The sequence below is a fragment of the Chrysoperla carnea genome, chromosome 1 (genome assembly GCF_905475395.1).
Source record: "Chrysoperla carnea chromosome 1, inChrCarn1.1, whole genome shotgun sequence".
NCBI classification, from domain to species: domain Eukaryota; kingdom Metazoa; phylum Arthropoda; class Insecta; order Neuroptera; family Chrysopidae; genus Chrysoperla; species Chrysoperla carnea.
Window position 1 is genome coordinate 31,758,570 of NC_058337.1, and position 25,938 is coordinate 31,784,507.

General features: G+C 30.0%; 1 protein-coding gene across 1 annotated transcript; it reads right to left on the minus strand.

Moving 5' to 3' along the window:
* Nucleotides 1-1,833: 1,833 nt before the first annotated feature.
* Nucleotides 1,834-25,283, minus strand: LOC123299401 (A disintegrin and metalloproteinase with thrombospondin motifs 3-like). Its single transcript, XM_044881762.1, has 11 exons — nucleotides 25,053-25,283; nucleotides 15,705-15,967; nucleotides 14,154-14,512; nucleotides 13,945-14,091; nucleotides 12,214-12,663; nucleotides 11,247-11,556; nucleotides 10,460-10,595; nucleotides 9,384-9,637; nucleotides 7,751-8,097; nucleotides 4,615-4,909; nucleotides 1,834-2,130 (listed from the first exon to the last, which is right to left on the minus strand). Exons 1-11 carry the CDS (start codon nucleotides 25,243-25,245, stop codon nucleotides 1,834-1,836), a joined length of 3,051 nt encoding a protein of 1,016 aa, XP_044737697.1. The 5' UTR covers nucleotides 25,246-25,283.
* Between the last annotated feature and the right edge of the window lie 655 nt (nucleotides 25,284-25,938).

Genomic DNA, 25,938 nt, shown 5'->3' on the forward strand with positions numbered 1-25,938 from the left:
TGCGCAAACAAAACATGATATCGCCTTCGTTGAGGTGTTGATCGAAGCGTATTAACAGCAACATGATTCGAAAAGAATTTCATAACATTCAAGTCGTTTCGAGTAGGTCGAGTTTTTATTTTATTATTTATTTTATTATAACTGTTGATTATGCTAGGAAGTTATTCGTGTGGACCTCAAGGGTCGCACCACACTTTACCCACGGCTTGTTTTCATATTAATTTGGATCTATCAATATAGCTGAAATGTCTCTCCTTTTGCCTGCTTGTACCTAAGTTTCCAAATTAGAATAGATTTCGACAGGGAATTTTTTCTCGAGATTATAAAAAAAAATTTTGGGAATTACATTATTGTGATTCAATTTTGGCTATTGGTTTGATTATTATATAATTTAGTTGCGAGAGGATCTTCATCATAAGCTTGACTCATCAAGAAAGTTTCATCAAAGTAAGCTAGCTTATCGCTGGCAAATCACACCAACTTAATTATACAGTTTTCGAAATTTTGTAACTTTTACAAATTTCAATCGAGAAGACTCGGAGCATTTTTTAAAATCTTCGATGCGGGTCACGGTTTTTTATTCGGAACTAAATACTAATTTTTAATTTTCTGGATTTAGTTGTTTTCTATTTAATTTTGAATGGGAAAAAAACTTAAAAAATGTATGTCTTGAAATTTAAATGAAAACTAAAGAAGTGAACACAAACAATTGACTGAGTTAATTGTTGAAATACCATGTATAGACAGTGTTGATTACTCTGTCACATTACGCACATACATACATGTCATATGTTATAACTGATATTCCCATATAATACATACTATACAATTTGCGCATAATTTGCGCTCTCATGGGCAAACAATGATGTTTACGAAAAACTTTTTACGTCTTAAGCATGCTATAAAAATTTGAGCTTGATATCTCTTTTCGTTTTTGAGTAATCGTAATGACAGACAGATAGGCAGACAACAGGAAATGGACTAATTAGGTGATGTTATGAACACCTATACCAAAATTATGTTCATAGTATCAATATTTTTAAGCGTTACAAACTTGGGACTAAACTAAGTATACCTTGGAATATTTCATATACATGGTATAAAAATATTTCCTATAATACTTATTCATAATTCATTATCAAGGATCTCAATATTATAAATAAATGTAAACAAATTATTATTTTCAAAACAATTCTTTATCTATAACACACCAAATCATGGATGAAATAGAAATCGATTTCTATAACCTGTTGATTTGGGGTATATAAGGATATAATTGAAGATAAGTTTAGGGTCTGCATGACTTTGAAATATTGATAAGGTATCTGGAAAAATAAGTTTTCTTGAGAAAAAATGTAGCTTCAGACCAAAAATGTAGGTCGCTTAAATTTAGGCACACCTTGTTTCAACCTTCAAGCTCAAAGAGATAAAGACCATTTTGAAACTTGAAAGTTTTTGTTGCTTCAGACAAAAAATAAAGGTCTCTTAAATTTAAGCATGCTTTGTTTCAACCATCAAGCTCAAAGAGATAAAGGCCATTTTGAAACTTAAAGTTTTTATGTAATTTAAAGCTACAGTTGGTTAGCAGCGAAACATATGTAGGTCGGGTTGCTTATACACTATTTTTTAGGTCGTGTTAATTATACTTTACTATTTCGAAGGACGGATTTTGAATTTTCTTAGCTTTGAGGAAGACTCAACTCGTCCTGTATATCAAATTGTTGCCATTAAGATCTAAGGTAAACATGAAAAAAAATTTAAACAAGTAAAATATGTTATGTAAATTTATTTATTTAAAAAAGGAAAAACAATTTTTCACAAATATTTCAAAATTCATTCGGGTAAATCGTTTTTCGACGTACATGATTGACAACATGCATTATGAAAACTTGGTATCACACAATAATGTGATAACAACTCCGACAATTGACAATATTTTGACATATCACCGTGACAATTCTTTCGTTTTTTCATTAAACTTTTACGGCATATTGGATTATGTTTCGATGCAATGGTACATGTACGTCGTTGTTGTATTGGAAAGGATCCGCATGTGAACAATGGTTCACCAACTAATACAGGACAATAAAATTCTCGTGTCATAAAGCCTTCACCACATGTTGTTGAGCACTAAAATTATGGAAGTAAAGTAATTATTTGATAAGGGGAGTACATAATTTTTATGTACACAATTTAAAAAAATTAAACCATTTGAATTAGAAGGCTATTTCAAATATTTTTGCTTACAAAGTTTTCTTAAGTCTCAGTCTTAGAATGAGATTAAATAGTCAATTATATAATTTTTATATGCACTAATATATACTTATTTAATTATTCAAGCTAGGAGAAAAACTTCGACTGGGTAAAACTTAAAGGTGTTGAAATGAGTTTCGTTTTCATCTTAGGCTTTGAAATTTTGAATATTAATAAAAGAATGTCTCGAAAAACTAACATTTAATTAAAAAAATTAAAGCCAAAAGTGTTTAAAAGCGAGTGAGTTTGTGTTGTAAAGCGAAAAGTTTTACAAACATGCATTTGCACAAAGGTTTTGAAGAATGTGTGTGGAAAAAATTCGCACTTTTATTTTCATATCGTTTATTTCTAATAGAATAACGTAATCAAAATTTGAGAACAGGAAATCATAATTGTGCATCACGAAGTATCTCTGAATAACCATTAGTTTTTAAGTGTATAGAGGATATAATAAAATTTATAATTGCTCATGTTCATTGTCCGCAAAATTACTCTATTTGAGATATTTATCACGAAAAAACGCATTTCACAATTTATAGTTCAATTAGATCCAGTCATTCGAAACAATTTTCAAATTTTTCAATGCGAATGTTTCTTATTGTACCTAAGTGTTTCTTATAGTGTTTCTTATTTCATCTCAAATATTAATAAAGTATTGTATTTAATACTGCTTTATAAAAAATAAATAGCAATGTTTAAAAGAACTTTGGCTTTTGTATCTCTAGACATTCCTTCATATAAGTTCTCATTTTTAAATTATTGAATTCGCGGTTGAACGCGGCGTTTCAATAATGTATAAAAATCGGAAAGAAATAAAGTATATAAAGAGAAAAATATATAAAGAGTTAATAAATTTTAATTAAAAATTTTTTTCTCTTGCTTTATAATTTTTCTTTGTCGACGACAAAATATGCGCTCTACGATTTGAGTATGTGGATACATTTTCTGAGAACTAATTACACGAGAGACCAGCGTTTAATATGAGTACCCTACACCCTTACTGTCTCCTTTTAAGTGTAGTATTTTAACATGTAATGTGTGAAATGTTTTAATATTTTTAAAAAACAATGAAGTACCTACTATGTTTGAATTTATAATTCTGATTAATTAATTTTGATTTTCCTATCGTTAGGTCATTTCCACTTAAGTTCCACGTCAGTTTACCACTTTAAAAAATTAAACAAAGAAATTTTTTCATTATTGTGATTTAATTGGGTTGTTTAATCAAAAATAATAACGAATTTTAGAATTTTATTTCGATTCTTTATCATAAATAATATTGAAGAAATTGTTTTAAAAGCTGTGTATAATTAATTAAATAAAAATTGAAGAATAAAATATACAAAATAATTCACAGATTACAAACGTTATTTAGGCATAGTGTGTTATGTTCGTGACGTATTAATGTTAAAGTACAAAGGTCTTTATAATTCTGATTATTATTAATTCTGATTCTAATTATAAATATAATACATACATAATAAAAACTATTACGTCACACGATGGTTAACGAAAAATTTACGTTTCTCTTGTGAAAAGTTTTTTAAAACTGTATGTAACTTTCAAATTATTATAAAAAAATAAAAAATAGAAACAGTTTCATTACAAAAGTTATATCCGATCTTTTCATTTTTGTCAACAAAAATAAATTTTTCTCAACAACCCAATTTTAACTATTGGTTTGATTATTTTGTAATTTAGTACAGAGAGCATTTTCTTATAAGCTTAACGCTGCCAAATTACACCATCTACATGATACAATTTTTGAAATTTTCTAATTTCGTAAAAATTTCAAATAATTTTCAACCTAAAATACGCTATAAAGCGCTTTATTTTCACAAGTCATTAACACTTATTTAAAAATACTATTTAAAAGAAAATTGACGGCCTATGTGTGGGGACATAAATTTGGTCAAATTTAAGGATGGGGTTGGTCATTTGAGTTAAGTGAAATTATATGACATAAGAGAGTGAAGGTTTAAATATTATGACATCATGAAGTCACATCTTTAAAAAATGTACTTTTCCTCTTCTTCTTAAAGATATAAATATTGCCAAAGTTGAATATTATGGGGTACGTATCACAATGTGATGTCACAAGAGACGGGGGCTTAGAAAAATGTGACAAAATTTAAAAATCTTGATTATCGTGTGACGAAACTATTTATTGAAGACCTCTTTCAAGTTTATTGGTATAAATAATAAATAATTGATGAAATGACGAAATGAATATAGTAGTAAAAACTTTTTGAAAATAATTAAACTCTCATTTTGAGTTTTTATGCTCAGATGGTTTAATTTTTTTAAATCAAAAGTGTACTTTTATATGGAAGAAATTGATTTTGTTAAGTAAAATCTTACTTGTGACCAATTACCATATTTCCAATATACTGGACACGGTATACGATTACATGATTGATATTGTTGGGGACGTTCACTTAAATTACAATGATCAGGTGTTACCATGTATCGTTCTATTAATTTTCTTTGATTACGTGTATTATTATTATTATCATTATTAGTATCATAAAGTAACGCCTTTATTTTCTTAACAACCATTTGATGTACACAATATAATTGTCGATATTGTATACCGTGTGAGCCACATGTTTGGCAACAATATTCCCATTTATCCGGTATCCATTTAAACGAACAGCTGTAACAAATACACATTGATTATTAAAAATATTAAAATTTCGTTGTTATTTTAATTGGCATAGAGGTGGATAGAGTGACAAGGCTTGTAGCAAGGGATCGTGTGGAGATTTTTAATTCACTGGTACTACCGATCAAATCTGTAAAGAACATTATCGGTTAAATTAATAAAAAAAAAGTAAGGAGCCATACGGCAGAATCTATATTATTATGTTATTGCTTGAAACTTATGCTCAAAGATTGCTGGTACAGACAAAGAGACTGCTAATAATTTTGCCTACATAATAACATGAGTCATTTTCGTAAACTGTGATGCCGAGTCTAAGCTAAAATAATGGGAGGGGGGCTACAAATTACTGCGGCGAAAACGACAAATAAGAAAAAACGATAAAGTATCTGTTGTATGGAAAATTGCCATTCTAAAAAATTGTGATTGATATTTGTAAATGGTCTGGAAAGGACAGCAGATATGAATATCGTTAAAATAATAAAGTTTTCTGCAAAGTGAAAACGTTTCAAAGACTTTAGAGAAGCTACGAAGCCTAGATATTTGTAATGCAAGACACCACAGTTCAGTCACTTACAGGTCACCAAGTGAGTGTCAACACTGTTGACAAAGCCTTTCAATGGAACCTTACTTAAAGTGAAAAGTAGGTGAGTAAGAAGAAACGACAGAACATAGCGTTTACACTCGGTACTTAAGACACCGTTGCAGAATGGTTAGATAACGATGAAGTGGATGGTAGCTTTGAAGATATAGAAGAAGATGTTACAATACCAATAATAGACGTATCGGAGCATATACAGAATCCTTGGACTTCTGATAAATAGAAAACACTATTTATTTTTATTTTAAAAGAGTTTTGTTAATTTATTTAAATTTTATTGGAAAAAAAAAATTAATATTTTTTAATATAAAAATTTGTATACTATTAATCAAAATTTGCTATTTTTAGGGGGAGGGGGGCTTAGTTTTTGAGACGTAATATTTATAGGAGGGTCATAGAAAGTGTGACACAGTGTGATAACCGGGGGGAGGGGGTCTCAAAATCCTAATTTTAGCGTGACGTATTTTATGAACGGCCCCTAATTGTATTATCTTGCTAATTGTATTATCCTTAATAAATATTAAACAAAAATTAGAATTTTCTAACAGTATGCCCATTGCGAAACAACAACCTTAATGCACATGAGTTTTGAATTAAAATGAATGTGTAGGTATATTATTTTAAACAGAAGCTCACAAACAAGATTAATAATATGTAAATATGTATTTTTAAATCAAAATTATTATTCTATATATTTCCGATTAAATGAAAAGGAAGTGATATCACTAGTATAAACCACTTTAGATAATTATGTATATATTTAATATTGAAGTACTATACAGTGAGTAAGTAATATGTTTGGATGTTACTTAATCTGTATGTACCTAATGTTCTTTCTTATCATTATAATAATAGTGCTTCATATTATTGAATGTTACTAAATCTGTTCTGATTTGTCTTTCATAAAACTGTTTCATTATTCATCAAGAATTAATATTTTCCACTATACACACCCAATAACGTAATCTTCAATTTATTTTATGTGAAGATAATATGACACTATTAAAGAAAACGTTTAAAGCATGCAAATCTATTGAGATTTCTAGCTAAGAGAGACTCCATCTGGTATTTTTAATAAGAATCCACATCTTCGATAAACAACCTGTCTACAACAAGGAGACAACTTTGATTCCTTGAAAATAAAAAATAACAAACATTTAAATATTTTTTAATCGAATGATAAAAAAGTGTTTGTCTTTTCGATTTTCTAAATATTTGTCATGAAATTTTAAAAATAAAAAAGTTAATTGTGTTTTGAACTTAATTTTTGTTAATATTTTAAGTTTTTTGAACCAAAAATTTTTTGTTGACATAGCTTAATTAGACATAACTTAATTTTTTTTTACTTAGCTTAATAATTGTCAATTTTTGTTATTTTGTTTCTATGGTTCTAGAAAAATATTTGGATTAAAAAAAAAACTGTTTTTTCTTAAATCAAATAAATTCGATTGACATCATTAACTTGGCAAGCCGCAAAGAATTGGGTAAAAAAAAAAAAAAATTCACGTTTTATCGGAGAGTAGAAAAATCCCATGGAAATCTCAAATGAATAAATTTAATGGAAATCCCGAGTGAGATATTTCGAGAGTCGACTATTTTTAGGATAGTTTGCTATAAAAAATACCGCTCTACCGTGAAAAAATCTAATTCTAAAAAGTAGCTTTTGGTTAATATAATATATATTTAGATTTTGACCGAATTTTCAGGGAATCGTTTTGTTTCGTAGCATTTAATCTCCCCACAGTTATCTTTTTGGATATGATGACGTGTTTATAATAGTGTGACAAACAATAATATTTTGAAAATCTTGTAGAGTGCCTATTTGGTAAAGCTATGTGTAATCTTGCGAAGGACGAGTAGGGTTTATTTGATATTTTGCCTGCCTTATTTATATTTAATGCCTTAAAGAAGCTCGGCGCGCTAGAAAAATTTGGTTGGTCTGATTCGTGGTGTGTTTTCTCTTACTGTTATTCAATATTTGCTATATTTTACTTATCTTATTATTAGCTAAAAGAGTATGTGAATTACAAAATATTATATATTGTGAATTATCTAAGTTATAGTAGGCGATTTGCAACATTCAAACATTTGCTCACACTTCAAAATAATATTATTTTGTTTACAATCTTTTAAGTACTAAAGTTAGATAAAATGTACTTAGTTGGCTTACATCAGCACCTTACTAGAAATCAGTAATTGCTAAAATAAAATAAAAAAAGCTTTGAAGTACTCACCTAAATTTATTACATGCTTGATATTTAATTGGTGGTTTTGTTAATAGTGAACAGTATCGTCTTTGTACAATACGTTTTGTTTGGGTGTCTCGACATGCAAGTGTTCGTTTACGACGTCCACCTAGATGTTGAAGATAGCTTGGCGATGCTGTTGAATTAAAGTGTTGTTCTTTTAATCGTGCCAAATGATGCTTATGATTTACACAATTTTGTGAACATGGACCCCAGCCACCTTCAATCCACTGATAACGATTGGAGTTTTCCAATTGATTTTTATTTTGAATATATGTGATTTTTGTTGAAATATTTGAGTTAAAATAGATGGGTTGTAAATTGGCAATATTGATCTATGAACACGATTGAAAAAAAAAGTCAATTAGTCTCCTGTTTCCCATTTGCGTGTAGGTACTTTGAGAATATTTGGTTCTTTTTGTGTAAAGTGGAACCTCGATAACTCGAATCTCGTTAAGTCATAATCCTCAGTAAGTCGAAAAAAGTGCCATTCTCTTCCGCTGAACTCCCAAATTATTGGTATGTCGATTAGTTTTGACTTTGTTACTCGAACAAAATGTTATTTCCCAGCCATATTGTCAGTGTAACTTTATACTCTGTAACTCGAATTTCGAAAAGCTCCGTAAGTCGTAGCTTATAAAATATAATGACATCTTAGTCATTAAAATATAATCACGCCTTCCTAAGTCGTAATTTTAGCAATTAAATTCTCAGTATCTCGAACTACTTACTCATTAACGCGAAATTTTTTGCATTTCCCTTGAGGTTCGAGTTATCGAGGTTCCACTGTAATAGGAAATTGTTACAGCGTACAGTATAACCTTAACTGATTCAATTCGTGATAACAGACCGTAAGATAATGACAAATCAGGGGCCTCGCTCAGTGTACAGTAAGAGAATATTTTCGAAAACACTGTGCCGTTAATTTCTTGGGGGGGGGGGGGAAACACTTAAATCATAAGGTTCGTTGTGATACCGAAAAAAGATTGGCCCATCTCCGGCCAGTAGTCCATGAACCATTGGGAGCTGCTTAAGAACAGCAGGAGTGCTTTGACGTCAATGGAATTCAGGTCGGAGAGGTCGGCAAAGAAAGGTTGGCTCAAGTGAGTCCGCCATTTTTATACTTTTTAGCCATTCACCACCCCCGATGCAAAAGATAGCAAAAAAGGAAAAACAAATCTGTCTTTGAAGGAAAATGTACTTAGTTATAATGACGATAGTATTTCACATCAAAAATATTTTTGCAAGGAATAATTTTAGTCTGTCAACGTAAATTATCTGTAAAAAAGATACGATTAGATATTCTTGTCAGAAAGAAGCTTTTTGACAAGAATAGTATTGAGATAATATACGATTCAAGTTCATGCTCACATGATATTAGTCAATGATATCAGTGTAATTAATTAAACAATAAAATAATCAAATTTTAATTACTGTTTATCATTAAGTGATACTCATAAAACGTCTTTCGGATTGTCATGATAAAACGCCGTATATTAAGACTCATCTCTCTGTCACGTTAGAGCAGAGATATCATATTCTCATACGTCACTGCAGTGACTGTCATCACTGGTATTGAAAAAGCTGTAATCAAAACGAGTGGTTTTTTTCTTTGACTTACATTTACGATTACATCTTGTAATATTGGTCCTTTTGTTCTTAACACAAACATGCCATTTTGTGGATATGGAAGAATTAAAAAAAATTTTGTACCACCAAAAATATAAACATTTGCTGCGAGTAAACTAATATTTAAATGTCGCTTTGTACGATCCTTAAATGTTAAGAAATTTGTTTTATTTACAAAATCAGGTACTTTTAGTATTAAAGAGATATGTCGAGAATATTTTGGTAGTATTGTTAACCGCGTTGGACCTATAAAAAAAAAAAAAAAAAGAATTACTCTAGTAGAAATGTATTCAGCAACAGAATGAATTTATTTTGAAATATAAGCATTTTCAATCGTTTTAAATTGATGAAGTAGTATATTTAAGAGGATTGAAATTTCTTTTTAAAAAAGACTCTTCTATATTTATTCTGATATCCACGATTGCCTCTATATAGATTATGGAAGTTATTTTAAGTAAAGAAATAAAAACTTGCTCCAAGAGACAATCGTTACTTTGACCGAACTGTCAATGTTTTTATTACTATTTGAATCCGATTGTTGAGTGTCTCCGACGTCACGTAACCAATTCAACCAACACGCGCGTGTCTTAGGCGAGCTAAGACAGCGATTCTATGTGCTACAGTTCTAGTTAAGACAATATGCGCGTAGAAAAATTGCCGGCCAATTTTTTAAACCAGTAGCACTTATCATGCATGAATAATAAAGGAAAAATGTATTTCCAATTGGGATTTTGAATAAAAATTTTAGTTGTTGGCAAAAATGGAAAAGTCATACATTTTTATTTTATAGCAAAATTATTTTTGTAGTTTTAAAAGAACTTTTCAAAATAGAAAAGAAAATGCTCGACTAAAAAAATGTTCGTAAAACATCGTTGTGACATAATAGTTAATTGAATAGCATACACTGTTACATGATCTTTTTTGAACATTTTTTGTCCGCCGTTTTCGTTTCTCTTTTAAAATGTTCTTTTAAAACTGCCTGTAACTTTAAAATCATCATGAAAAAATAAAAAATAAATGTTTTTGTTATAAAATTTAAAATTTGTTTTCAAAATCCCAATTTTTTACCCTCTTTTAATATTTTTGAATGCAGAGTAAATGTCGTATTGAAGCAATTTGAATTGTCCCCATCACAATCTCCGCATTGGTCATCAATTTTACTAGAATTAATCTTGTTGTCACATCCAATTTGATGGCATTCACCCTGGAATTGAAAAAAATGCAAATTATTATTTATTTTAGTAATTTCAGTTAAGTTAAGGATTATTTCACATAAACTAGTTTTGAAGCTTCAAATTTGGGAATGCAATTTCAAGGTGCAATTTTTTTCTTATTAATAAAGTTTGTTTTGGTCGTTGTCAGTTTCAAATACATTACCGTAATGGCTAGGTCTCCTCATCGGCATAATGCCTATTTATCAGTAAATTTGCAAAGTATGACAAATCTCCATGAAGAGTAATAGTTATTACTTTTAGCTAGTTCATATGATTGTATTATTAGAGCCGAAATATGAACCAATAATACAAAAATATATCTAGGAATATATCCAGAAAATTAATTGAAATGGTTTTTAGAATTCCAATCAATTTTTTTTTAAATAATACGCTGATTTCCCTTATCAATTTTACTTGCAAGTGAAATTTATAAAATTTTAAAAATCTGACATAAAACATTTAATCATTATGGAAGCGGCAGATGCTTTCATTATGGAATCGCAGAAAAATTAACGAAAATTAACAATATAGACAGTCGAATATTTAACTGTTTTTAGCCCTATCCAATTATCAATAGATCCTTACAGGACAACCGAAAGAGATGCTTCAAAATTTCAATAGAAATCAATCCTTATACGCACCTGAATACAAATGCTATATGGATTATCATACGAACAAGTAACTCCATCTTGTACATTTTCACCAGTTAAATATATTTCTCTAGTTTCTTCAGCAATACATGTTAGTTGACATTTTAAATTAAACTGATCAGATTCGTATGGTAACCATGTGAAATTTTCACGTCCATCGTTAAAATGAATCAATTGATTTAATCTGGAACATTCTACTTGACGATAATCTTGTTCGATTGTATTGCACTTTGATTTTGAATTCGGACAAATTCTATACTGTTCTGATTTACCAAGACAATTTTCGCCACCAAATGCTGGTCTATCCAAAAATTAAATGAAACATAGAATAAGCGTATTGAAAAACTAACGCCCTCAAAAAGACTATTAAAATGAGATAATTCACACAAACTTCGGTGGATTATGAAGTGCTCAATATAAAGCGTTCTGCACATAGTCATTTCAAAAAAGTATTCGAATTTTTAACAAGAGGTCATCCATAAATTACGCCACACTAATTTTATGAGCGTTCGAAATCCCGTCTTTGCCACAGGTGGTCATATTTTTGAAACCCACTTTCACTAGTGAAACGTAACACATTTTTCAATTTTATATTTAGAAATATTTAAATAAAAATAACAGTTTCAAAAGTTTTGTTACTTTCATTCAAAATAATTTTTAATAAAACTAAAAAGAAGTCGAAGTTGGAACTTGTCAAAGGTCTTACAGGCAACTGAGGCGTGCAAAGGTATTGCAGCAAGCCCGCACTCGCCAATTACACCTGCACAGTGTAATATTTTTAGGTATTTTACGCGTATAAATTTCGCGTTTTCACATTTAAGATTTTGATATGCAGCGTCAAAAAGCTTTTCACCCCCTTACCTTTTGTGTGACGTAATTTATGTTTTTAATGCCCCAAACCTAAATTGCCAGTTTTTTAAAATATAAAATGATAACTTACAAGTGAATGATAACTTACATAGGATTTGTACAAGAACGCATACGGTATGATAAAATTCGTCGGCCAGCACATGGTTTCGCTATGCATGGTGTCCACTTAGACCATTTCGTCCAACCTCCATGAATTGGTTTATGTAAAATAATTTCACTTCGTTTTCTAATCTCATTATTATATTGTGTCATCGAAATACTTTCACAATATCCACTAACACACCATTTATTAAATCCACATTCGGTGCCTTCAATTGGTGGCCCACGTTTGGTTTTACACACTAGTGGTGATTCTATATGGCCACACCATAAATGTGAGCATGGTTCCACTATATCAAAACCACGACAGAACATGTATCCATCACCAAATTCCATACGACATTGTTCGTCCATTGTAAATTTTTGTAATGTTTCAATTTCAGAATTTAAATATGTAACGTTTTTCAATCGTGGAATATTTTTCAAACACGGCCATTTCCTATAACAATTTTTCTTTTCTGAAAGAGTTCTGAATCGTACGGATTAGAAATGGCATATTGGGAAATTTTGTTTGGTAGAAATGTAAATAAAGTCACTATTATTTTATGGAAATTCAACGGAAATATTCCATATACGATACATCCTTTAACTAAAACTTAGGTTAGGTTAGGTTAGGTTAGGTAAGAGTGGCTGTCCTGAGGTGGGACAAAATTAAACTAAAGGGTCCGTTATGATATCGAAAAAAGGTTGGCCTATCCCCGACCACAACTTCATGAACCATTTGGAGCTGTTTGAAAACAGCAGGAGTGCTTTGACGTCGACGGACTTTAGGTCTGAGAGGTCGTCAAAGAGAGGCTGACTAAAGTAAATCCAGCTTCTCATGGAAGAGCTGGGCAGTGACAGAGAAGATGAGACATTGTCTCCTTCTCCTCATCACTGTGACAGCTCCTGTAGTAGTCGTGATAGACTGCCAAGCCCAGGCGTTTAGCATGCCTGCCGCCTAATCAGTGTCCTGTAATAGCCACAACAAGTTTGACATAGAGGCCCTTGGAAGTGATATAAGATCTTCGGAACGCCTATGATTGTACTCAGACCATATCTGTCTTGTAGTACTAGAACTTAGTTTCATTAAAAAATAAAAACACAAAAACAAAAATCTCCCGTTTTTATTCTCCGACTGAATGAAAATATTACTGGATTTAACTAGTAGCTTTGTTGGTTAACGCGTAACAAATTCCGTTTGTGGTATGCCTAGGGTAGCGGGTTCGATTCCCGCCGTCACAAAAAAAAATTAATTTAATTAATAGTAATGATGGGCTGGTGTAGTGCATGGTATATGCAAGAAGGGGCTGAGGTGCACTCAGCCCCCGAAAATAATTGGGGAGCTAATAAATGAAATTATCAGCGGAAAATATGGTAAAACACATATATGGTCTCATATTGGCCTCCATAACCTAAGTGTGTCCTTTGACTGTCGGTGTTCTTATAAAATGAAAATCTTTCTTTAGTCAATGATCTCAATACTCAAATCAAGAAAATAAGTATGCGCTGTTAAAAATTTTCTTGAACCAAGAAAATATTTACTAATGCTAAAAACATAGTTTCTTTGAATTAGAACTTTTTTCACCGTGTACTTTCTTGAGCAGTCTGCTTTGCAGCATTTGAAGAGAGATTTTTTGCTTTATAAAATGGTAAAGTAATCAGTTGGACTGTGATTCATTTAAGGCAAACGAAAAATTCTTGACATTATTGTATCATATTGATAAGTTTTTTAACTTACAACGCCTTACGATGGAATTCGTCTCGGGAACATTTTGACCATGTAAATTCATGAAACGTTGCCGTAACCATTGGTGCCATAATATTTGAAATTTCTGTATCACAATCGTTTCCAGATAATACATCACCATCATGCGATAAACCTAAACTATAAAATGGTATAAAATAATTTTCTGTAATCTTACAAATATTGACAGAATATCAACTTACATATGAGCCATTTCATGAGCTATGATAAAAGCGCTTGTAAGACCTTCATCACGATTTAAAGAACAGCTACGTTTTGGATCACACGTACCAGAAACAGGTGCATAGCCTGATGGGCCACCTATATCTAAACGTGTTAACCATACAGCGATATCATGCCCAATTGTGTTGTTATTCTTTTCGATTGGGGCTAATTGTTGTAAATATCTGTGATTCCAACGATTTACATTTTCTAAAGATTTTTTTGCATTACCAACACGTACCTCGGTACCATTTTTACCATGGATGAAAATTAATTTTGTTAATACGAGCTGCAACGTTTCAGATATACCCAATGTTGTATCACGATATATTGAGCTTACCTAAAATAAAGAATCAAGAATTTGTAGGTTTGTTTTATCTCCCAGTGATAGTAATAGTTTGATTAATAAATATTTGGATGAAACAATTTAATATAATTTCATTTTTTAGTTTTAAGTAACAAAGCGTAATCGTATTTTGGATGGTAGTTAATTTTGTAAATAGTAAAATAAAAGCAAAATTTGCATCATTAAAAGTCAATCTTTTAAAGTCCGTGTTAAGAAATATTATAATTTGTAATGGAAGTGCGGCAAAATTTCAGCGAAGTGCCCGATTTTGAAAGCCCTATTAAACAAAAACCCATCAATTTTTCCTGATTAGTTTTGATTATCTTAATATACATAAAATAGCATTTAAAAAATTACTCAAATTGCATTTTCAAGTGAGTTCGATTTTTACCTAAACAGAGTAAATTGTATTTTTAAAAATTCAAATATATAAAAAAACAATAAATTCGAAAAGTTAACTAAGCGCCAATGAACTTAAAAATTACACCAGTAAGTTGTAGTCAGGTTCTTCAAGATGATATAGTCGGCTAGTCTAGTACAGTTTTCTCTCTCATGGTATTCTTCTTGTAAGGTAAGCTCAAAAGAAAAAGTAGCAAATTCTTGTATCTAACTAATTTATAACTTAATTAAATTTGTTTAAGTTTTTTAACTTAAAAAATTCATATTAAATAAGTATGTAATATATTAAATGCTTTCCTTTGTTTTGGCTTAAACGGTAAAAATATAATTTGGACAAAATTAATGGGTTTTTGTTTTAAAGCCTTTTTTAAAATCACAAACTCCTCTCCTCCACCAAAATATGTCAATAATTTAAAAATATGAAATAATGCTTTTCCTTTATCTTTCCAATTAAAGGATCGTAAGGAAATTTGTTGATATATACAGTATATGCTCCGTTAGCCAAACATATTAAACTTTGAGCATGGATTAGACTACTGACATTAGTAGGTACCGTGCATGTATATCGATAGGGTAGACGGTGAATTCTTACTTACTTAAAATGATGGCAAGTGAAAAGAGCTTCACGAATTACGCTATATTTTTGTTATTAGGCGCATATAAATAATATAGTATAGACGGTCCTTCCTTAAAATTAAGAGTAAAATATATACAGGGACACGAGTAGATAGACGTTTCTAACTTCATCATTTCTCTATGGAGACTTAGTGAAAAAAAAATTACTTACAATGTTCATCAATGCAATTATATAATGTCGAACTTGTTCCAAACTTTGATGAAATTCAATAACAGAATAATCAACTATAACAGCAATTTCAAGCCAACGTTTTTCAATTTGTAATGATATTTCTTCTGGTTCATCAACATTATCTTCATTGAATATTTCATCGTCATCGTCTTCTTGTACATGTTTCTCTAATAAATTATTTTTTCTTATTTTGTTCTCTTGTTTTTCTTTGTTTATTGTTTCGTTTCTGTTATTCTGTTCACCTAATAATTAATCACAGAATAAAACAAACAGATAACTCGATAATAAAAAACAAATGCAAATTAAACAATTGATTGAGTAAAGTGTTGCAATACTCTGTATATAGACAATGTGGAATATAGCGAAATATTTTTACTAAATTAGAAAAGTTAAACCAACACGTTTATGGCCGTCTTCCAACCGCCATAATTTATTCTTGTTTTCGAAAATTTTTCGAAATATTTTCCATTAACCTTTTTTTTTTCAAAAATTTTTAACAAGGTTCACTTTTCTCCATACAAAATTTACTGCTCTCTCTCCTTTATAGTTTTTGCCAAACTGGATTCCGAAGTTTTGCCCTAATTTGCTTTAAAACAATGTTATTCACGAAAATATGTTTCAAACAAAAGTTTTTTTTTTTTGTTTTTACATTTAAATTTTTGTTGTATCTATTACATTTTACAACATGGGTCCTACAGAACGAGGTCTCTATTGACCTAAGATGCTCATATTACGTTCTGGGCATGCAATAAAATTTCAGAATGATATCTCTTTTCGTTTTTTAGTACAAGTGTAGAAGAACGGACGGACAAACGGTAACGAATAAATTAGATGATTTTATGAACACTTTTACCAAATTTTGCTAATATCATCAATATTTCTATGCATTACAAACTTGTAAATAAATTTAATATACCATGATATGTATTTTATATATACAGGTTATAAAAAGATTCGCTTGTTTCTTCTTTTATCTTTTAAACTTGTGTTTGGTATGCTAGTACGTTATTGAAGGTCTAGGGCTAGGAGTAGCATTTGACGGTAATTTCAGAAAACTGGAGTTGACTTTGCGAGTCAATATCAATATCATGCTTTTTCATCATAGCTTGAAAATTTTAATTGTGAGTCAGGCTTAAAATTGACGAAAATCCATTGAGGACCATTTTCAAATAAGGCGACAATTGTTAGAAAAAATTATTTTGTCCGACACTCGAAAGAATGAGCTGTTCTCTGAAGCCTTAAAAAAAATAATGTTGCAAATAGTTTTGCATTGTTTTTTATCTTCCTATTTGAACATACAGTGTGTTCAGTTAAACCGGCACCAATTGGAAATTTTTTGATTAGGTATTTGTTTTATGAATAACAGTTATTTTTGATAAAATGTCCTGCACTAGTATACGAGATTTGTCGAAAAATGAAAATTATCCCCAAGAATAAAGTACCTCGACATTTAATCGACATTTAATCTAGGATCCACTGAAAAATTCTATATAATATCAATTTGTTTACGTGTCGATCTGTAGTCACTTCCTCAAACCAACTATTCTGAAATGACTCTCAAATACCATAGCGGGTCCTGGACATATTATCATAGGTACTATGAAAATGAAATTTGTTTTCTTCCCATACTTTCCTCGTATTTCTTGTATGTTAGAAACATTAGCGCTAATAAATTTGGATTTTATAGGTAATATTTTTTGGGAGATTGATAATATAAAATTCCAAACCATGAGATTTTAAATCGTTTAATAAGAACGAAGAATTTAAATTTGTTTGAACCTGATACAGTGAGAGATAAGGATAAATAAATCCTAATGACGGTAGGATATTGTTTAAATTATCTTTTTTAAACAAATAAATTTTTCTCTAACCAATCCAGTTTTTGAGCCAAAAATTTATAAAATTTTGAAAGAGCGAGATTTTTTCAATTTTCATCCCTAAAAAGTCTATGAAAAATCAGATTTTTAATATCTATTAAATTTTTATTTATAGTGTAAAGCTTACTCAACAACACCTCGCAAAAATTTTTTGCCAGAAATCTAATTTAAAAAAAAATAAAACCATTAGCAGGTATAAACCTTTAAGTGGTAGAACCAATCAAAAAAAGAATGCTTAAAAATATGTTGCATTTCAAAACAACAATATTTGAAATTTGTTACACAGTATACTACTTTCATATAAACAACTCATGCGTTTGTGCCAACTTCACCACTCAACCCCGTACGGCAGATGTATCACATTCGTGGCACCATTAGCCATATTTGATATCGCGATGAGGTTGAGACAACCTCATATCGCTTGGTATTAAGAATTTTTGTTTCAGTGTACCACTTGTTATTTTAATTTAAAATTTAAAAGCATTATTAAAGTTTATCAAAACCCATTCATCTATGTTTGTTTAGGAAATCCAACACCATAGTTGAAAACAGTATTCAATTTAAAAAATAATTTAATAGTTTCATTTCCGCATTTATTTATCTCCTTCTTATCCGTGTTTTACTCAAGAGATTTATTTTTCAAGTACTATTTTTTTTTGACAATATAGCAGCTGATATAATAATAAAGCTACAAAAGAAAAATATAAACAAAAGAACTAGTTTTTTGTTTTCTGAATTTACAAATAACTGCTTTTGATAATTAGAAATATTTTTCAACTTGAAAATTATAGTACAGTCAAAGATGTTAGAAATTAAGGAAAATGAAATAAACTGCTTACTTTTTGCTAAAACCTGGTGGAATGTGTTTCTTAGCTATTAAAAAGGCATGATCTAGTTGCGCGAATGTTACTATTTGTTAATAAATAATAAATCAATTGTTTATTCAATGAAACGATCAATGTTTAAATTGACTTAAAAAACTAATTATAAGGCAACTTCAATTACATACATGTTATACAAGTAGAAGTGTTTTTCGATTATTTCACTCACATTTTCGTTATACAAGTTGCCTATTGACACTAGTTACTTAAGTCAATTTTAACATTGACCGTTTGTTTCATTGAATTAACAATTTATTGATTATTCAGAAAGAATTGGCGTATCCCATGGTTTACTAATGATGTTTGACACCTAAGAAACACATTCTACCAGGTTTTAGTAGAAAGCGAGCCGTTTACTTCATTTTCCTTAATAAGATAATTTTTGTAACATCTTTTCTGTGCTATTAGTCTTAAAGTAAATATATTTGAAATGAAAACAAACAATTGACTGAGTTAATTGTTGATGCTTGCATTATTTTTAATAAATTATAATAGTTTAAAAAACCAATACAAATATGACAGTCGAGAGTCCACCAATTGTATTGATTTTCGAAAGTATGTTCTACACTTTTTTTTCTTTCGACAACTAGTTGAAGCTACCTGCAAATTGCAAGTCCCTTTTTGTTATAGTTTTGGAGAAAATGGACAGCAATAATTTTTCCTAATTTGCGTCCTCACGGGTAAATGTTTCAAACTGTTGTTTTCGCTATCAAAATTAAGGCCGAAATATTTAAATGCGCTAACTTGTTTAATAAGCACGATATCTTAATATATATATTTCTTGTGTGTGTCTGTATGTGACTGAACTCCTCCTAGACGGCTGGACCGATTTCGATGAAATTTTTTGTGTGAGTTCAAGGGGATTGGAGAATGGTTTAGATTTACCATTCGGTCCACTACAACTGTTTTTGAGGGCTCCGTACCAAAAAAATGAAATTTCATTAAATGGTGGGAGCGCATATAAATCATATCACATTATGTATACTATGTGTACTATGTATTTTTAATAGTATTCAGGTATTGTCAATAGGCATTTATTAGAGCCATATGCGAGCGCAGCGAGCTCTACTATAAAAGGTCAGGCCAAAGGTCGAAGGTCAGGCCACTCCAATAAATAGGAGTTAAATTGGGGTTTAGCGGGATGGGTTTAGCGGACAGGCTAAACGTAGTATAGGTATTCATGAATTAGAGTTACGTTTTTACGGGACAACGTCCGTCGGGGCCGCTAGTCTTTATATATAACATTTAATTTAATTTGATTGTTTTGTTTTATTGTTCTCGAGAAAATCATTACAACGGTTTTTTTTTTCAAGATAATTTTTACGTAATATAGAGATATAAAATGGCATACAATAAATGCACACTCATAATACAAGCAAGATTCTAAATTTAAAACAAAAATGGAAATGAAAAACATAAATTCCTATATATTTATGACATTTGTAATACTTTTTGTTTTAATTTCCTCTGTCCTTACGCATCACTTTTTGTTTATTTTATTCATCTTCAATTATATTTTATCTTTATACAGATTGATTTATAAAGGTGCCTCATTTTAAATTTCATATCCTCCTACAGCCTTGTTTCCCGACATCTCGAGACTTCATTCCATACGTTTTTTAGGCTAATAAAGAGTTATTACGATAGAAAAATGATATAATGTGACTTGATTCATCATTGTGGAGTCTGGTTTAAATGACATGGACTAGAAAATATACCTGAGAAGGAAATGGGTAATAAAGAATGGCAGAAAATTCGAATAAGTGGTTCTTGTTCTTGAATTGTAATGACATGATCGAAAAGGTACTTAGGATAAAAGACTCTACATTTCGAGGAAGGCGTAGTATCTAGAATCAAAAATTACATTTCTCTGTTTTTTAAAGCCATTTCAAATATCACAATGGAAATTCTCCTCTTCAATTGAGAGTTAAAATATTAAACAAATATCGTTAAAAAGAAAAATATCTGAACCGAGTTACATGAAGTTTGTTCTATGGGTCGATATCATAACGATTGACGTAGGTACCTACCCTAGCGCAGCATTATAGAATGCTTGTGATTGAAATACGAAAATCTAATATTCAATACAATTGGTATTTTCAATAGGTTGAATGAGTCATCTTTTTCCCCACTTGGCAACCCATAAAAATTTGTTAAATTTAGTGCATACATTTTACCAAATATAAATGGTACATTCTATTTTTAATTCAAAGTACTTATCACTTTGAATTTCGAATCCAAGCCTCTTTAAAATTTAATGTTAAAACTAGAATATGATATAAAAACTTACTGATCAATTATATACCGTTTATAAAACAATCCGAAATGGTTAGCTTTTAAAATAATAAAATTTTTTACTTTTATTGAGTGACAATCAGTCTTCAGCCTGCGTGCATTCTGATAAAATATTCATCACTCCTTTCAATACAAATGCTGTCGAGGAAGTAGAAATATCTTCCAAGAAACTGCAAAGTGCTTGCTTCAAGGTATATTGTACTCTATACTCTATATAAATATATCCAACCCTATTTAGGAAAGTTGAAATGCTGCGAGGGAGGGAATATTCATGAAATTTAAATTTGAATTTTATAGGGTAGACATTTTAACTAAACCATTATAATAATGTTTTAAATTACTTAAAATTAATTAGTAAAAATACAAATCCAGAGAGAGAAATTCAAATTTCTAAGACGTAAATTCAAATTTTAAAACGGACGTGACGCCATAGTATGTGGCTTTTCAGACTTGTTGACATACTGTATGGTATTAATTACTTATATTTTGTATGGCATTACCATGGATATATAATATAATTACTACATACGTGGGTATTACACCTGTAGTAAACAGTACATTGAAATGTTACCTGACAGGTCACATATTTATACGTCATCAACAGAGAGAGCCAAAAGGACTGCGTTTAAACATCTCAAAATTATTCTCTATTTTCAATATTTTTTTACACTTAATTACAGCATTTTTAAACAGTATTTATATTGTTTACAATGTTATAACGGTGTAAACAAAGAATTAAAAATATAAAAAAAATACATGAATATTCCTTATTTACTAGAAAAAGTACCTAAGAATAAAATGGATAGATAGAAGAATAAAGTGGAGTAAATTGTAAAGACATCAACGGAAAGAATGATAAAAAAGACTTTATTTTATTACAGAAAATTGATAATTCTACTTTCTTTACTAATTTTATACTTTTCCATCACTCTGTATATATTTATTTTCAATTATTAAAAATAAATGCGAATAAAATTATAACCACCAACATGTTTTCAATTCAATTTATTTAAAAATTGTATGCAAATCCAATAATTAATCATTGTTGAAGAATGTAGTAAAACCTCAGTAAATATCTACATTTTTGTTTAAAATGGTTTCACTATTTTAAAAAGTTGTTCGAATTTACTATGCGACAAAATGATATGAAGGAGCTTGTTTCTCAACTTTATGAAGACGGCAACAAATTACGAACTCGGGATAGCAAATTAGTTTCAAAAAACATTCAGATGGGCCTTTCATATTCCTAGCATACTGTATGTACTATAATTTTCTGGTTTTTCACAATACTGAAAAGTGCAACAAACACTATTAAATTAGGGTGCTTAATTTTCTCGTTAAAAAAATTCCACTGTTGACCAAAATCATTAAAAATTCACAAGTGTACTATGCGGATAAATTCGAAAAATTTGTTTCTCTTTTTCCGTGCCATGAACCTTAATTGGGATATGAACTTGACTACTTTTGAATAGGGACAAACTTCTAAAACGAGAAATATATTACTTATCTTTTTACGATGCTAGAATCTATTAAACAAGCGAAAACAAACAATTGACTGAGTTAATTGTTGAAATACCATGTTTAGACAGTGTTGATTTCTCTGTCACATTATACATACATTTATGTCACACATATATAACTGATATAACCCAAGTTGCACATTTACGAACTCGACTTCACTTTTTACGTCCTAAGCAAGCTATAAAAATTTCAGCTTGATATCTCTTTTCGTTTTTGAGTAATCTTGATGACAGACGGACAGACGGACAGACGGATAGACGACAGACGACAGGCGACAGACGACAGACGACAGACATCCGGAAATGGACTAATTAAAAAAATGAATAAAAATTAAAGAAAACAAAATTCAACCGTTTCGAAAGGTTTTGGCTGCTAGAAGTATACGATACAGTTATTTTTGGACAAATACCTATTATACATTCAAATAAGTATGGGTATAAAAATTATGTGATACACTTTGTATTCAAATTACAAAGTGCGTATAATGTTGTCGATTGTTTTGGTAGTTTACGAAGATGAGAAAATACAATTGAATTTCCTGATTGAAAACATTACATAGAGATTATAAATGTTTATGAAAAATTCTAACAACCTTCAAGTGAATATTGAATTACAATTAATAATATAAGAATTATTTATTAAATATTTTATCATTCAATTATAAAATATATTTATTTTTATGTCATTGTAAAAGCAGTCTGATAGGCTTAAAATAATTTAAGAGTTAATAAAAGTAAATAAAAATTAATGTGTTTTGTAGCTTAAAAAAATTGAATCATTTATTTCTGAAGGGAAAAAAGGCCATTTTTGCATTTTATGATTATCTTTTAAACCTTATTACTGTAGAGAAGGTCAATTCGTGATTCACTCGTTGCTATAATAGGTTGTTTAACTACATATTTGATTTTTTTTGAAATGGCAGATGCCAAAGAATTATTCTTTTAATAATAAATTAGATTGTTGTCAAATTTGAATCAACATAGAATAAGTGTTCTTTTAATTAACACGCTTTTGCACTCGTATCAAGAACCGATGATAATATAATAATTTAATTTCTTTATCTTTATTATTTTTATAGCATTATCTTAAAATATGAATATATTTCTATATGGTCAAATGGTGAGGTCGAAAATTATCCAAGTTAAAAAAAATTTAATTTTACTTTGTTACCCAAAGAGCACGCAATATTTAACTTAGCGAGACTAAAAACTAAGAAAATAAACAGCCCACTTCCGTGGATCTCACTACATAAATTAGAACTAACAATTACATTCCTTACTCGTCCATTTCTTAAAGTGAAATGATTTTAAATTGCATATATTTTTGTCAAGTTTGTTTTAACGCGATTAATTTTCTCGATATGATGCTTTTGTTTTGAACTTCGCGTCTTTTCCACCTTCAATTGCGTGTCATTGGGAACATTGAAATCATGTGCAATTAGAACTAAATTGATTTCTGGATTAAGACTGTTGACCATCTGTTTACAAATGTCTACCAAATGCTTCACGTTCTGTCTGTTTTGCCTATGAAAACAGCGACGAATGAACGCTCGTTTTCAACTTTTCGGCGTCTCAAAACATACTTTAGATCGACAATGTTTGAAGACCGGCTAAACGGTTAAGCTTCGCCCAATATACAACGGGATATATAGTGGTCGATGCGCCCAAAGTTTTTGGAAATTTACTTATTGAATTTGTTTTTATTGGCTTTATATTACCATGAGCATAATGAACAAAAGTTTGAATCCCCATCTTGGACGATTATTGCACATGAGCCTGGATAAGATTAAACAAAACGTCATCATACATGCTTCGTCGTGTGCGTTGTCATGGCAGAGACAACAAATAATATATATTTGTTACACAAAAAGTTATTACGTTTTTTTTTATCTAGCCTCTCCGCCTGCAAACAAATCAGAAACGGGCAATGAGAAACATTCCAAAAATAGGTTGCCAATCCAAATCGGTTGGATAATTTAAGCAACCACCACCCATAGTATGAATCAATTTAACGATTCTATTATTTGCGATATGATAGTTTTTTACATATAAAATTAGATTTATTAGATACTCTTTTATGTTAATCGTAACTTATCCTGCACTGGCTCCAACTATACAGCTTCTTTGTATACGAAAAAGTAAAACAAAGCCTTTTCAACTATTGAAAATTTTTTGACAAAAATTTCGATGACTTTAATTTGCTTATATTAAAGCTAATAACATTTGCTTTAACATCTTTTCTCATGATTTCACCCATAAAATTAGTATTTGCTTCTATATCTAAGTCGAAAATAGACCAAGTATGAAAATTTCACTTTTTTCGAAAAAATTTCCAATTTTTGGAGAGCTGTATCTCAGTAAGTATTAAACCTACAAAGTTTGATTTTAAATTGTAGCAATTTCCTTCTTTTTGAAAAACTTACAGAAAGAATTTTCTGAAAAAACCCTTAGTTTTGGACTTTGAGAAAACCAAAAAAAAAAGGGGCAATAATTTTCCGCCATCTTGAATATCTCTCTTCCGGTCTAGATTTTGGTTGGGCAATCGGCATATTCGGATTTAGCAGGGTCGAAGTAGGGAGAAAAACATTTTGCCCAAAAGTAATATGATTTGCTTCTAAAACTTTTTCTGAGGCTTTTTGTAAATATTATAACTAGTCTATAGTCAATGTGCTTGATAATAACTTTTGTGCACCGTTAAGCAAAAACGTTTAACCGACTTTAATAATTAAAAACAGAATAATTTAGAATACTTACTTAATAAATTGACATCCCATGCCGAATCATAAAAATATCCAATATCTTCATTTTTCATGTATTCACGACGCCATTCCATATCTACATTTTTCTTTGTGTACACAGGTTTTCGTACTGCTAACAATTCTTGTTCATTCCTTACTGTAACATTTTCTTGATTTTCTACAATCTCACCTCGTTCATTCAATTGCATTGTATCGCCAGTTAAATTAAATAAAGCATCACCACTACGCTTTTTACGAATTTTTTTAATATCAAAACCACGTAATTTTTTTAACAAATTTAATTGGTCGGTTTCATTAAATTCAATTATTAAATGATCATTATTTAAATTATACATTGATTGTATTAAAAACATATTTGTATTTAAATATATAAAACCTAGGCAAATGAAAAAATGATTTTTAATCGGGATAATTTCTATAGATTTGGCTATAAATGGAAATAGTGCTTTTTGGTCACTAAAAACGAACATCGATCAGCAACTTCTAAGATTTGTCAACCCTTCCGCCAACGGAAGCTTCACGGTACTTTTTTTTGGTATTCCAAATTTTATAAGTTACTGCCTTCTTTTTTCAAACAAAAAAGGAGAAGGTTATCAATTTGACTGTATTTTTTTTAACCGAATTCATTTTTAAGTGTGTTACCTCAGAACTTTTGACTGGATGAACCGATTTTAATGATTCTTTATCTATTTAAAAGCTGGTTCTTTCCATTTTGGCCCAGTTCTGACAACGGCATCCATGAGAAAACAATCAGAGTCTTAAATTTGCATTCAGTATGCACGACAAGCACAAGAGGACGAATAACTCAATATCACGCCAACCGATTTCGATGATTTTTTTTTTAGTGACAATTAGTTAATGTACTTCAAAATCACTAAAAA

Coding starts and splice junctions, on each gene's coding strand:
- LOC123299401 (XM_044881762.1), bottom strand. CDS start 25,245: ATGCAATTGAATGAACGAGGTGAGATTGTAGAAAATCAAGAAAATGTT. Junction 12,664..13,944: donor GAATTCCATCGTAAGGCGTT/GTAAGTTAAAAA, acceptor AAATTGTTATAG/GAAATGGCCGTGTTTGAAAA. Junction 8,098..9,383: donor TACAAGATGTAATCGTAAAT/GTAAGTCAAAGA, acceptor TCGTGTTCATAG/ATCAATATTGCCAATTTACA.